Genomic DNA, 13641 nt, shown 5'->3' with positions numbered 1-13641 from the left:
CGGTCTGTCCGGTAGGGAAGGCTGGCTCCCTATGGACCACAGATGTCCAGACTACAGACACCGGCGACTGTGAGCTATGATGGTACCAACAAAGCTCTAGGCCCGTTGTACTCACAGTTGTACTCATCTTGGGGGCCAGGCCCTGTCCTGCCTCCTACAGACATGGCAGGAGACAGGTGACGTGACTTTCCCAAGGTCACCCGGCAAGACACCAGCGAACCCCAGGTCTCCTGACTCCCAGCCCATCACCGCAGCCACCGGTCTCTGCTCCTCCATCTTATGCAAAAGCGGCACCCCCCTTATGTTCCTCGCAAGTCACTAATGCAGCCCTACTTGGACCAAGCGTGGGCAGCTTGAGAATCAGCCGCAGGGCCCTTCACAATCAGGATTCCAAGGGTTTTAGCTCAGAAATGTGCTTGCGTCTTTATAACCCGGAAGGTGAGACGCCCCGGAGCAACGCCTGTTTAGAGACACCAGGCAGGGACACGGACGGCCCCTGACAAGCACCACTCCCGACGGCCGAGCTGGAGTTCACAGTGCCTCCCGCGTGGGTCTGTAGGAGTGGGGCTTGTTTCACTCATGCAAACTGCAATTAGAAGGTCTGCCGCGAAGCTTCATTGCAACGGGACGTTCCCCAGTAGTAAATTCTCCAGCAAATGACCAAAACAAAGCTCAGTGGAGATATTTTATGGGGATATAAATTTAGAGGCATCATTCCAAAGCCATGATTTAATGTCAGGAAATCTAATTATGAGAAACAAGATTTAGATGGCAAAACGATGAGCTCCAGGGAGGAGGCAGAAGGGAGCGCTAAGTAAACACTCCTATGTCACACCTCGTTATGACCGACTTAGGTTCCTCTGATGCGGAACCACCGCTCGGAAAAGCCCGTCGGTCCTCCGTAGTGAGAAAGGCCTGCGGCGGCCACCAGAACCCTGCCATGTTGGAACAAGGTGGGCTCAACCATCCAGGGTCCGTCGCCCACTGGGCCCTTCCTGAAAACATCGCCCATTCCAGAGGAAACAGCTAGCCGTCCTCGCCGAAGAATTCCCTGGGCCCCGTCTCTCTAGCATGGCAGCCCCACCCGTCTGACAGAGGGAGACCTTGGCTCGGACCGGAGGTGCCTAGCACCAGCTGGCTGGGCACAGCCCTCCCGTTTGACCACACTTCTCTCTGGCCCTTGGTGTGTCAGACGCACAGTGGGAACGACAGCCCATTTCGTGGGAGGCCTGGCTCCGATTCTATGGCCACGGAAACCACATAATTCCCTCGCTGGCAGGCCTGAAATTTCATTTCATTAAAGCTGCATTTTGCCAGGACTTTCACGCACACACCGGGCCGTACTGTACGTCTTCCCGCCGCACGCTGCTCAGACCCGGGGAGGTCCCTCAGCAATTGTCCTGTTTTGGTCAGTCCCTCTGACATGTCTGGCGTCGGCCACTGTCATAAGACAGGACATTGGGCTAGGCGGAGCACAGGTCTGACCCAGGAGCGCCGCCCTTATGTGCTTAAACCTGATGATCTATTGTCTGACTGCTGAGAAACCACTCGTCTCAAAGCTGCTCATTCAAGGTCAGATGTCCAGACCTGGCTTCCATTTTGGGCAGGTGTAATAACCAGACTGCGAGGAAACGCACAACTCGGTTGTGGAAGAAGAGGGGCACTCGCACAACCAGAGGCCTGCTTGGAAAACGAGGCCGTAATAACGCCAACGCTTTGCCCTAGGCAGTCTTCCTTCGGCAGGTTCTCTCGTCACACGCGTGGACCGTGGAGATGGGACTCGCTGCTTGCAACGTAATGCCCCCCCCCAGCGAGGCACTGAGAGCCCTTGGCAGTTCAACGGGGCGAGGCACACAAGGTAAATCAATCAATGAGCGTGCTGGCTTGCAATAACGCAGCACGGATCCTACAGCTTTGTTCGACTCCAGTCCAAGTTCTTACCAACGAGCAATTCCGCCCCAGGCTCCCAAGTACTTCACAGCCCCTGGGATAAGCCAGCTCTCGGGGCCTGGAGAGAACAGAGCTACAGAGCTACGTGCTCTGACCCATGAGAGCTCTCTGGGACTTAGCGGGGAGCAAAAGGCATCGCGCCAGGCCATGCGCAGCCAGGAGGGTGGCTGGGTTCCTGCCTCCTGCAGGAAATCTGCTGCACGCCCCCAGGGAACAAGCCAGCAGCCTGGTTCCATAGCGACCGGGGGGGGCTTGCTGCAGCAAAGTGCTGTGTGCGCGCGCCCCACGGCCGAGCATCACGAGTGGGGAGATGCTGCAGAGGGCCCGTCCGACGGAGTGCAGCCCAGGGGCCACCTTTAGTTTTAACCCCACTGGCCGAGCCAGGGAACCACAGGCGTGTTTCCGTCTCCCCTGGCACGCGGGTGGGGTCTTTACCTGCCCGGTGCTGGGCCTGGCCCCCAGGCAGACGCACTGAGAGTCTTAATCCCTCAGGGACCACGTTCCTTAGGCTCTTCCGTGAGGAGAGCGCCCATCCCCCGTGGGGCCTGCTCATACCTGCCCCTCCTCCCCCACCAGCATGTCAATCGGTAGCTGGGCCGGGGAGGCCGTTCAGAGCCCGATTCACTCCAGCGTCTCACAGACGCCGAGACACCTCAGTGGGGGGGAGGCTGGATTAAATGAATGGAGATTGCCGACCTCCTAGAGCTGGAAGGGACCTTGAAAGGTCATCAAGCCCAGTCCCCTGCCCTCACAGCAGGACCAAGTACCATCCCTGACACATTTTTGCCCCCAAATCCCTAAATGGCCTGCGCAAGGATTGAACTCACCACCCTGAGCTTAGCAGGCCAATGCTCAAACCGCTGAGCTACCCCTCCCACAGCCTCATCGCTGGGGCTCCACACGTCCCAGTCACCGAGCCAAGCCTTACCTGGAGGGAGTTCAGCACAATGAAGAGGTGAGCCCAGACGATGCTGAGGTGGACCAGGACCCCGCACACCCAGGTCAGGCCCAGGACTGGCAGCAGCACCAAGATGGGCTTGGCTGTGGCCCTGAGAGAAAAAGCAGCTCGGTGTGACTTGGGCCCAAACCTCCCTCTTGGAGAGCGGGGGAAGCAGAGGCCATGCCAGGCCGGCCCCGTCCTGCCTCTTTGCAGCTTCCACCTGCCGCTTCTCTGCCTGCCGCTCCCGCCGGCTCTGCCTCCCAGCGCTCCCTGCTGGCTCCTCTCGCCAGAGACCCGGGCGCAAAGCCCTGGGCCGCATCCTGCCGCGCCCTCCCGCTGGCGTTACTGCGGGGCGGGCCTGGAGGGTGTTGCCCTGGCACAGCAAAAGGGAGCCGCTTTCTGCTTGGGTCTTGCTGCTGGGCCTTCCCGAGGCGGCAAGGACCACGGGAGACGACAGCCCTGGAAAGAGCCCTGAGTCTGAGGGGACGTTTGTGACCATGTCACGGCTGTGTGCACGCCCCAGAGGCGACGGGGCAGCACAAGAGGCGCCCCCCGTAGCCAGGCTGTGTGCAGCGGTGGGACGTGGCCAGGAGAAGGTGGGTGCGAAATACATTCCTTTGAGAACAGAATGGTGCCTCCCCAAGGAGCATTGCCCGACCCCCGCTCCACCAGCCTTGCAAGGGAGGTTCTCTCAGACAATCTCTCGGTGCCCCCCACTGGCAAGAGGGCTTCTGTCTGTCTGATTAGCCTGTCTGTGTCACCCTGCCCTCCACCACCGCCCTATCTCTGGGCTACTGTAAATTTAGCAAAACGTATTTATGCAACGGGAGGAACAATGTGTGTCTAGCCATGGTGACTGGCGCCAGCAAACAACAATAAGGATTCATCAGGAGTGATAAAGTAACGGCTTGAACGGCAGTTTTCAAAATCTGTTTGGATTAACTGATTACTGAAATCTGTGTTCCAGAGCCTCCCCCGGGCCATGTTCCATGTCCTTCCCCAAGCCTGTCACCAAAACTCAGACAGGTGCAGGTATGGACCCGGTGCTGCAGTCTAGGAGAACCTCCCAAATTCTTCGAGATTTATCTTAACAATTCCTCTGTACTGTCCCAAGTTAGCCTGGGGAAACTGAGGCACGGAGCAAGGAAGCCGCCTTCCCCGAGATCACTCAGGGGGACGGTGGAAGAGCTAAACAGAAGCCAGATCTCCCAAATCTCAGTCCAGTTTCTTTATTTTTATTTTTTTTAAACTGCAGCACTCTCTTCTCTGCCAGTCAATGCTTCTGGTATTCCATAGGGTTTATGCAGTGCGTGCAACTCAAGAACAGAACAGCTGCGGCTGTTGTCTGGGCCCAAACACATTTTGTGCTCCTGCAGACTGACACATCACAGGGCACCCAGGAGAAAGCCAGGGGGAGTTTGCAAGGGCAAAGGCAGATCGGTTTCATTCTTGCCCTGATCTGATCTTCCTTCCTAACTTTAGGGTACCAGACTGACTCTCAGCACTTTTGAGTTTCATTCATCAGCAAAATAAGACATCACAGAAATCGCACTGAAATCAACGGAGATTCAAACAGAAAGAAGGGACTTTGTTTTTGCAGTAAATGCCTCAAAAATAACAGTGCTTTCCCAGCCCGAAAGCCGCTGAACGGTGTGAATTCAAATGTGGAGCAAGGGATGTGACAGACACACGACCCAAGCTGGACCTACCATCAAAGTGCTAGGATGCGGTGGGGAATCTTTTTTCAGCTGCTAAACCTCAGGGGTGATAAATTCTTAAAATCCAAAGAAACAGACAGGCTGGGCTAGTCACAGATGCTTGAGTAAGATGCAGCATTGTCCACTAGAATTTAACTCTGTTAATCCATAGCAACCCCGCATTCCCAGGGCCCCGCTGTTACTCGCAGGCAGACTATAAAGGACAGGCAAACGATGGTATGGAGAAAGTGAGTAAGGAAATGTGAAGGTGTAAACAACACAAGGACTGGGGGTCACTCTGTGAAATTAAAAGACAGCAAGACACGAGAAGTCGCACTGATGAGGCCTCAGCTGGGGTGTTGTGTCCAGTTCTGGGCACCACATTTCAAGACAGATGTGGAGAAATGGGAGAGGGTCCAGAGAAGAGCAACCAAAATTATTAAAGGTCTAGAAAACATGAGCCATGAGGCACGGCTGAAGGAATTGGGCTTGTGTGGTTTGGAAAGGAGAAGACTGAGAGGGGACAGGAGAGCGGTTTTCAGGTAGCTAAAAGGGTGTCACAAGGAGGAGGGAGGAAAATTGTTCCCCTTGGCCTCTGAGGACAGGACAAGAAGCAAGGGGCTCAAACTGCAGCCAGGGAGGTTTAGGTTGGACATTCGGAAAAACTTCCTAACTGTCAGGTGGTGAAACACTGGAATAAATTGCCTGGGAGGGTCGTGGAATCTCCATCCCTGCAGATATTTAAGAGCAGGTTGGACAGACACCTGGCAGGGATGATCGAGATGGTGCTTGGTCCTGCCATGGGGGCAGGGGACTGGACTTGATGACCCCTTGAGATCCCTTCCAGTTCTAGTGTTCTAGGGTTCTACAAGTTTAAAGCAAACATCAGGAAATACTTCTCACGCAACACACAGTCAACTTCTGGCACTCATTCCCAGGGGGTATTCCGGGCCCCCCCAACAGAAAGGATGTGGACACACTGGAGAAAATCCAGCGGAGGGCAACAAAAACGATTCGGGGGCTGGAGCACATGACCTACGAGGAGAGGCTGAGGGAATTTGGGCTTATTTAGTCTGCAGAAGAGCAGAGTGAGGGGGGATTTGGGAGCAGCCTTCAACTTCCTGAAGGGGGTTCCAAAGAGGCTGGCGAGAGGCTGTTCTCAGTGGGGGCAGGTGGCAGAGCGAGGAGCAATGGGCTCACGCTGCAGTGGGGCAGGTCTAGGCTGGAGATTAGGAAGAACTATTTCCCTAGGCGGATGGGGAAGCGCTGGGCTGGGTTCCCTAGGGAGGGGGTGGAATCTCCTGGCTTGACCAAGCCCTGGCTGGGCTGGTCCTGCTTTGGGCCGGGGGCTGGACTCGGTGCCTCCTGGGGGCTCTGCCCGCCCTGGGGTTCCAGGATTATGAAGGCCAAAAGCACAAGTGGGTTCCAAAGCATTTGGACAAACTCACAGGTCCACAATGGCTGTTGCCAAGATGCCAGGGATTAAATCCCACGCTTGGGGTGTCCCTAAACATCTGACTGCCAGCAGCCGGGGCAGGAGAACTCGATCGGCGTCCTGCCCTGGCCATCCCCTGGCACCTGCCGCTACGGGAAGGCCGGAGACGGGCTAGATGGACGGCTCACTGCTGGGGCCCGGGCTGGCCGCCCTGATCGCCTGACCCCCGGATGCCAATGGGACAGTCGGGGTCCCCGCCTCCCACTCCCTTCGACTGAGGAGAGTCAATGGGGCTTTACATGTCGAAGTGCAGGTCCTACTGCCTGGTGTCTCCTTCATCAGAGCACTGATTGCTGAATGCGCGCGCGTGTGTGTGTGTGTGGTGGTTGGGTGGGTGTGTGCACGCCCACACCTGTGTGTGTGTGTGTGTGTGTGCGTGTGCCCGCACCTGTGTGTGTGTGTGTGTGTGTGTGTGCCCACACCTGTGTGTGTGTGTGTGTGTGTGTGTGCCCGCACCTGTGTGTGTGTGTGTGTGTGTGCGTGTGTGTGCGTGTGCCCGCACCTGTGTGTGTGTGTGTGTGTGTGTGTGCGTGTGCCCGCACCTGTGTGTGTGTGTGTGTGTGTGCCCACACCTGTGTGTGTGTGTGTGTGTGTGTGCCCGCACCTGTGTGTGTGTGTGTGTGTGTGTGCCCACACCTGTGTGTGTGTGTGTGTGTGTGCGTGTGCCCGCACCTGTGTGTGTGTGTGTGTGTGTGTGTGCCCACACCTGTGTGTGTGTGTGTGTGTGTGCGTGTGCCCGCACCTGTGTGTGTGTGTGTGTGTGTGTGCGTGTGCCCGCACCTGTGTGTGTGTGTGTGTGCCCACACCTGTGTGTGTGTGTGTGTGTGTGTGTGCGTGTGCCCGCACCTGTGTGTGTGTGTGTGCCCACACCTGTGTGTGTGTGTGTGTGCGTGTGCCCGCACCTGTGTGTGTGTGCCCACACCTGTGTGTGTGTGTGTGTGCGTGTGCCCGCACCTGTGTGTGTGTGCCCACACCTGTGTGTGTGTGTGTGCCCGCACCTGTGTGTGTGTGTGTGTGCACGCGCGCCCGCACCTGTATGTGTCTGTGGGTGGGTGGATGGGTATGTGCATGCCCACACCTCTGTGTGTGTGTGTGTGAGCCCGCACCTGTGTGTGTGTGTGGGTGGGTGGATGGGTATGTGCATGCCCACACCTCTGTGTGTGTGTGTGTGTGAGCCCGCACCTGTGTGTGGGTGGGTGCGTGTGTGCGTGTGTGTGTGTGTACGCGCCCGCACCTGTGTGTGTGTGTGTATGTGCCCGCACCTGTGTGTGTGTGTGTATGCGCCCGCACCTGTGTGTGTATGTGTGTGCACGCGCCCGCACCTGTGTGTGTGTGTGTGTGTACGCGCCCGCACCTGTGTGTGTATGTGTGTGTACGCGCCCGCACCTGTGTATGTGTGTGTGTGTACGCGCCCGCACCTGTGTGTGTATGTGTGTGCACGCGCCCGCACCTGTGTGTGTATGTGTGTGCACGCGCCCGCACCTGTGTGTGTGTGTGTGTGTGTGTGTGTGTGAGTGTGTGTGTGTGTGTGTGTGTGTGTGTGTGTGTGTGAGTGTGTGTGTGTGTGTGTGTGTGTGTGTGTGTGTGCGCGCGCACGCCCGCGCTGCCTCTCAAACCCTCCACAGATGAAATGCACGACCACTCTGGAGGGGGGAATCCTGCCCGTAGCAGCGGCTCTCACTCCCCGCAGGTGGCTTCCCGCCAGGTCCTTCAGGGGCAGGATTCTATCCACAACGCTGCCCGAGCACAACCCCGTCGGCACGAAGCCAGCCGCTCCCGACTCACCAGATCTGGATTCCTATCTGCTTCTCCAGGCTGCCGCGGGGGCTCAGCATCTTCGACCTCCTGCGCGCACTGGACACTGTGACCATCACCACCCGGAGCAGCACGAAGGTGTTGACCTGCAAGTCAGAACAGAGCCGCGAGCGCCGTGCACCACCAGACTCCGCCCTTCGGCCGTGAGCTCTCATGGGGGCAGAGGTCTCTGCCGGGGGCTTCCCTGCAGTTCGCTTTGCACCCTGGAGAGAAATCAGCTGGTGGGATTGGCGAGGAATCCGCTCCGAGCTGCTGGGCTCGCATCCGGCTAATGTCGGCAACGGCATCGGCACAGCAACCCGGGGCATTATCAGACGTCTCCTGCCCTGTCGCCTTCAAACATTTCACCTTCCTCTAGCGTGGCTTTGCCATTACAAGGCAGACACGGGCTTTGCCGCGCCGAATTAGACCTTTGCCAGCATGCTGGCAGACGGTGGCCAACACTCAATCTCCTCCTCTAGCTGCCATTGTAACGTCACTCAGCAGAGAAACGGGTGTTTTCTGGGGAAGGGTTAGATGGGAGCGCTCCCTCCAAATACAATCAAGCGCTTCTCCAGCGAGCCGTACGCTGCGTCATGCATAACTGCAAACATGGGAGAAATTCACCCCACGCACAGGGAACCCTTTGGACCAGACACTATAAACCCCACCAGTTTCTTGGATTAGAAAAGCTCTCTGCCTGGCACCCTGGATCCCTTTGGTTCTGGCTGACCAGAGTCCAAGTTCCTTTCCTAAAACCAAAGAGAGAAATCGCTTCTCTCTGCCGTTCTAGAGAAGAGCTCGGCGCTTACCGTCAGAACAAAGAGCACAGGCCCGACAAACGCCCAGATGATGTCAGTCTGAACGTTCAGCCAGCAGTGCTCTTCTGCCACGTACTCGTTAAACGAAGTTGCCAGCGTCACGCCAACAATAACGACCGGCAGGCCTGAAAACAGAGATACACTGTGGGCAGCAGATGCCAAATTGGCCAGTGGCCGGTTGGTTGTTTTAAACATTTGGGCTGCGTCTAGACTAGCAAGTTTTTCTGCTTTTGCGGAAAAACTTGCCAGCTGTCTACACTGGCTGCTTGAATTTGCGCAAGAACACGGACGATCTCGTGTAAGATTGCCAGTGTTCTTGCACAAATACTATGCTGCTCCCGTTCGGGAAAAAGCCCTCTTGCGCAAATGTATGGGCCAGTGTAGAGAGCTAAAAAGTGTTCTGCGCAAAAAAGCCCCGATGGCGAAAATGGCGACTGGGGCTTTCTTGAGCAAAACCGCGACTAGATTGGCACGGACGCTTTTCCGCAAAAAGTGCTTTTGCAGAAGAGCATCCGTGCCAATTCAGACGCTCTTTTCCGCAAATGCTTTTAACGGAAAACCTTTCCGTTAAAAGCATTTGTGGAAAATCATGCCAGTCTAGACGTAGCCTCGGAGCCAGGTGCCTCACTGGCCTAAATCAGTGTAGCCCCCTTAGCTCCCGATGGAGGGTACTGATTTACGCCAGCTGGGAACCTGGCCCATGCTGTGTAACAAAACTACATTTCCTATCCTATACCCTCTGCTCTCATCCCTGAAACACCCCAAGGCCGTGTCACTCCCACCAGACAGGACAATCCAATCCAAACAATGGCACCAGTTTTACCAAGCGGGCCAGTATCCAAGCCACTATCGGAATGTCGTGTGCGCCTCTGAGCACAGTCACACGAACCCCGGATGCTCTCAGCCGAACTCTGAAACAGCCCCCCCAAATCCCAGAGCTCTGGTCCGTCCATTCACTCCGATAAAAGGGGTCTCTCCGTCCGGAACAATTTTCCGGGTTCTAGACCCCTCCCTGCTCTTCACAGAACAGTCACGCTCTCCGATTGCAGTGGATCAGCAGTCCCCCTCTGCACACATGGGTACGTCTAGACTACAGGCTTTTGTCGACAGAGGCTTTGTGGACAGGTAGGGTGTGTCTAGACTACAGGCTTTTGTCGACAGAGGCTTTGTGGACAGGTAGGGTGTGTCTAGACTACAGGCTTTTGTCGACAGAGGCTTTGTGGACAGGTAGGGTGTGTCTAGACTACAGGCTTTTGTCGAAAAAGTGGACTTTTGTCGACAAAACGATACATAAGGTCGACAGAACTCATCAGTTTTGTCGACGGCGGTAAATCTCATTCTACGAGGAATAACACCTTTTGTCGACAGAGTTCTATTGACAGAAGGAGTTATTGCATCTACACTGTCTTTTGCGTCTACACTCTCATGTCAACAGAAGCCTCTGTCAACTAAGGGTACGTCTAGACTACCGCGTTTTGTTGACGGAAGTTTTGTCGACAGATACTGTCAACAAAACTTCCGTCGACAAAGAGCGTCCAGATACATTGAGTTCTGTCAACAAAGCAAGCTGCCTTGTCGACAGAACTCCGTAGTCTGGACGCAATGTTACAGGCAATAACACCTTCTGTCGACAGAGTTCTGTCGACAGAAGGTGTTATGCCTCGTAAAATGAGGTTTACCAGCGTCGACAAAACTGCTGAGTTCTGTCGACGTTATGTCGACAGAACTCAGCGGTAGTGTAGACGCTGGTATAGTTTTGTCGACAAAAGTCCACTTTTGTCGACAAAACTAGGTAGTCTAGACACACCCAAAGAGCGTCTAGACTACAGCCAATTCTGTCGACAAAGCACAGTGCGGATGCAATAACGCCTTCTGGTGACAGAACTCTGTGGACAAAAGGCGTTATTCCTCGTAGAATGAGGTTTACCACCGTCGACAAAACTGCCGCGTTCTGTTGACTTACAGTCGACAGAACTCGGTGGTAGTGTAGACGCAGGTATAGTTTTGTCGGCAAATGTCCACGTTTGTCGACAAAACCCTGTAGTCTCAACACACCCACTGCGTGTTAATAAAGCACACCACACACTGGCAGCTAAGATCCCAGCGTCTGCTAATTGACATTTCAAGGGGGGAGAGACCCGGAGGGCGAGGGTGGCCCCCACACACCGCCCGGGGCAATGCGAACGCTTGGCAAAGGGTGACTCGCGATCCGTTATGCTGACATTTTTCCCGCAAGGACTCCGAGAGAGAAATCGCCGCGCTGAGCTCACGAGAGGCCCCCGCCGCTGGGTTCCCATTTACCCCAGCCAGTCATGTAGTAAAACTTCATCCTCTTGTCTTCACTCATGTTGACGGCGACCACTTTGCTCCAGAGGAGCAGCCCTTCCACCAGCATCCAGGAAAAGGCGGCCATGAAGAAGAGGTGGAGGAAGGCTGTGACAGCGAAGCACAGTACCTGGGAGAGGAGACAGGTCAGCCAGCCAGCGTGGCCGAGACGGGAATCATCTGCCAAAATGGCCTAGCGCAGGGGGAAGACGCGGTTCCCGGCCACGCTGCCTTGAAACACAAACCACACCGGGGCGACTCTATACAAGGACAGCCAGGCCGTGCAATGGGCTTGCGGTGCCCCAGCCACGAGTTACAGAGCACCCGGCGCACCGTGCGCCAGACAAACTGATTTACAAAATCACGCCACCCGTCATGGAAATGCAACCAGCTCTGGGGCGAGAGCGGCTCTCTTGCACAGCTCGCCGCACTCTGTAACACAAGGGGAAGGGGCCGATTTTGGGAGAGAGGACGGGCCAAACTCCTCCCGGGTGTCACTGCCCATGTCACCACGTCTAAGACGCCAGGGGAAGGAAAAGATGCCAAAGTAGCTCAGAGCAGGCTAAGCCCCTCAAGCAGGCCTGTGCTCCCCAGCAATGTTCCCTCTAATCTTTTCCGGCCACGAGCGGATTTTGTCCACCCATGTGCAGAATACATTTTGTTACGTGCACCGAGCCATGTGCACCACCACGAGAAACAAAAACGCAGCTCGGGGCGCTCTGCTAATCAGCAGGGTGGCATTTAAATCTCCCCTGTGTGGACACACATGTGCCCAGCATACAGGGAACACAGCTCCCCAGTCTAGAACCGTGCTCCAGCACATTCCAGGGTGGGAATGGGCACTGCTTCCGACAGCCTCCGGATTGTCCTTGGCAGTCTCTCCTGCTGATAGCGGGCAGGCCCTGCTTATCCTGTGGGCTCACAGGAGGTGGTATCAGCCAGGCTGAGGTTTGATGCTTCCTGCAGGGTTTTCTGGGTCAAAAATCAACCTGCCCGCACGGGGGGTGGAACCGGGCCCACAGAGGGCACCAAGCATGCTCCCGAGGGCCGTGCGATCCCGCGTACTCTGGATCACGGCGTGCTGGCAATCGCTCATCCACGAGACGAGGCTTTGTCTGAGGTCACGGCCAGCGTGACGTCCGGCAGCCTCCTCGCCCTCTTACCTGGTTGGTCTTGGCCAGTTCGCTGAACATGAGCAGAGCCTCAGCCGCAGCCAAGGCGAAGATGAGATTCTTGTGGACGGTCGTTCGCTCGCTCTTCGGCACGCTAAGGAGAGGAGCGGAAAACCCGGGCTCAGTAAAAAAGCTGGGCGGGATTCGGCCGTTTTCTTACTAGCCCCTTGCCAGGGACCAGGCGGGTCCCCCCGTGCGGCCTTCGCGCCTCTCAGTGAGGGGCAAGTGTCGGACAGAGACTTGCTGCTCTCGGCAGCGCCCGGTTACTCGGCCTCTCAGGGCTTGTCTGTGGCCACGGAGAGGGGCACCGTCAGGGTTTGATTTCCCTAAAACTCGCGCCGTGGAAACGGCTTGTCCTTACGCAGCCGCCGCCGCCGCGGTCCTTTTCCCCACTCGCGTTTTAGCCAACGGACGCCGGCGGCGCTGCATTCCCAAGCCCCCAGACGGGAACAGCGCGGGCAGCCCTCGGGCCCCGGACACGCCCGCGACGAGCAGTCGGTGCGCGCCAGCCCTTGGGAACCACCCCCCGTGGGTCTAGCGCTGTGCTTCTGGACTAGCCCTTCTGAAACCCCCAGCAAACCCCGCCCAGGGAGCAAGCCTGCAGCATCCAACTCGCCCCCTTGGGCTCAGTTTTCAACCACTGAACATCAGAACGGCCATCCCGGGTCAGACCAAAGGCCCATCCAGCCCAGCGTCCCAATGCCAGGTGCCCCAGAGGGAGAGAACAGGACAGGCAAGTATCACGTGACCCCTCCCGTCACCCATTCCCAGTCTTTGACAAACAGAGGCCAGGACACCATCCCTACCCAACCATGGAGGTTGATGGACCTAACTTCCAAGAATCTATCCAGCTCTTTTTCGAATTCTGTTAAAGTCTTGGTCTTCACAAGATCCTCTGGCAAGGAGTTCCACAGGTTGAAGAAAACCTTCCCTTCGTTTGTTTTAAACCTGCTACCTATTATTTTACTAGAATTAAATGGCTCCAGCTGTCTAACAGTTTCTCATGTGCATTCTCAGCTAAAGGCATTAAATATCCATGCCCAACACACACACACACACACACACACACACACATTCACACACACACACACACACACATTCACACACACACACACACACACACACACACACACATTCACACACACACACACATTCACACACACACACACACACACACACACACACATTCACACACACACACACACACACACACACACGATTCTTCTTACCCCACTGCCAGGAACAGAACGAATGTAACGATCAGGGCACAGAAAGAAACTCCGCATCCAATAAACGTCAGGGTCTTCAGAGTCAGCTCCTCCTCTGAGCTCCTCTGTTCCAAGACACATCACACATCAAACACAGCTCCTGTTGGCAGCTCTGTGACCGTCCCCATAGGCAGACACTCAGGCCTGCCTGCTGGATGAGCCCGAGTGTTCGACGAGAG

General features: G+C 56.1%; 1 protein-coding gene across 4 annotated transcripts in view; it reads right to left on the bottom strand.

Annotated features, from left to right (window-relative positions):
• The window catches only part of ADGRD2 (adhesion G protein-coupled receptor D2), a 97020-nt gene that overhangs the window by 29344 nt on the left and 54035 nt on the right, over nucleotides 1–13641 (bottom strand). For all 4 annotated transcript variants that reach the window (XM_075905672.1, XM_075905671.1, XM_075905669.1 and 1 more), the window contains 6 exons: nucleotides 13424–13527; nucleotides 12186–12288; nucleotides 10999–11152; nucleotides 8689–8822; nucleotides 7868–7983; nucleotides 2879–2999 (listed from right to left, as the gene is read on the bottom strand). In XM_075905672.1, the coding sequence (XP_075761787.1) occupies nucleotides 2879–2999; nucleotides 7868–7983; nucleotides 8689–8822; nucleotides 10999–11152; nucleotides 12186–12288; nucleotides 13424–13527 (732 nt within the window). The remainder of the gene's footprint in view (nucleotides 1–2878; nucleotides 3000–7867; nucleotides 7984–8688; nucleotides 8823–10998; nucleotides 11153–12185; nucleotides 12289–13423; nucleotides 13528–13641) is intronic.

This window comes from Pelodiscus sinensis, chromosome 22 (genome assembly GCF_049634645.1).
Source record: "Pelodiscus sinensis isolate JC-2024 chromosome 22, ASM4963464v1, whole genome shotgun sequence".
NCBI lineage: Eukaryota > Metazoa > Chordata > Testudines > Trionychidae > Pelodiscus > Pelodiscus sinensis.
This window is presented reverse-complemented; position numbering and strand designations above follow the sequence as displayed.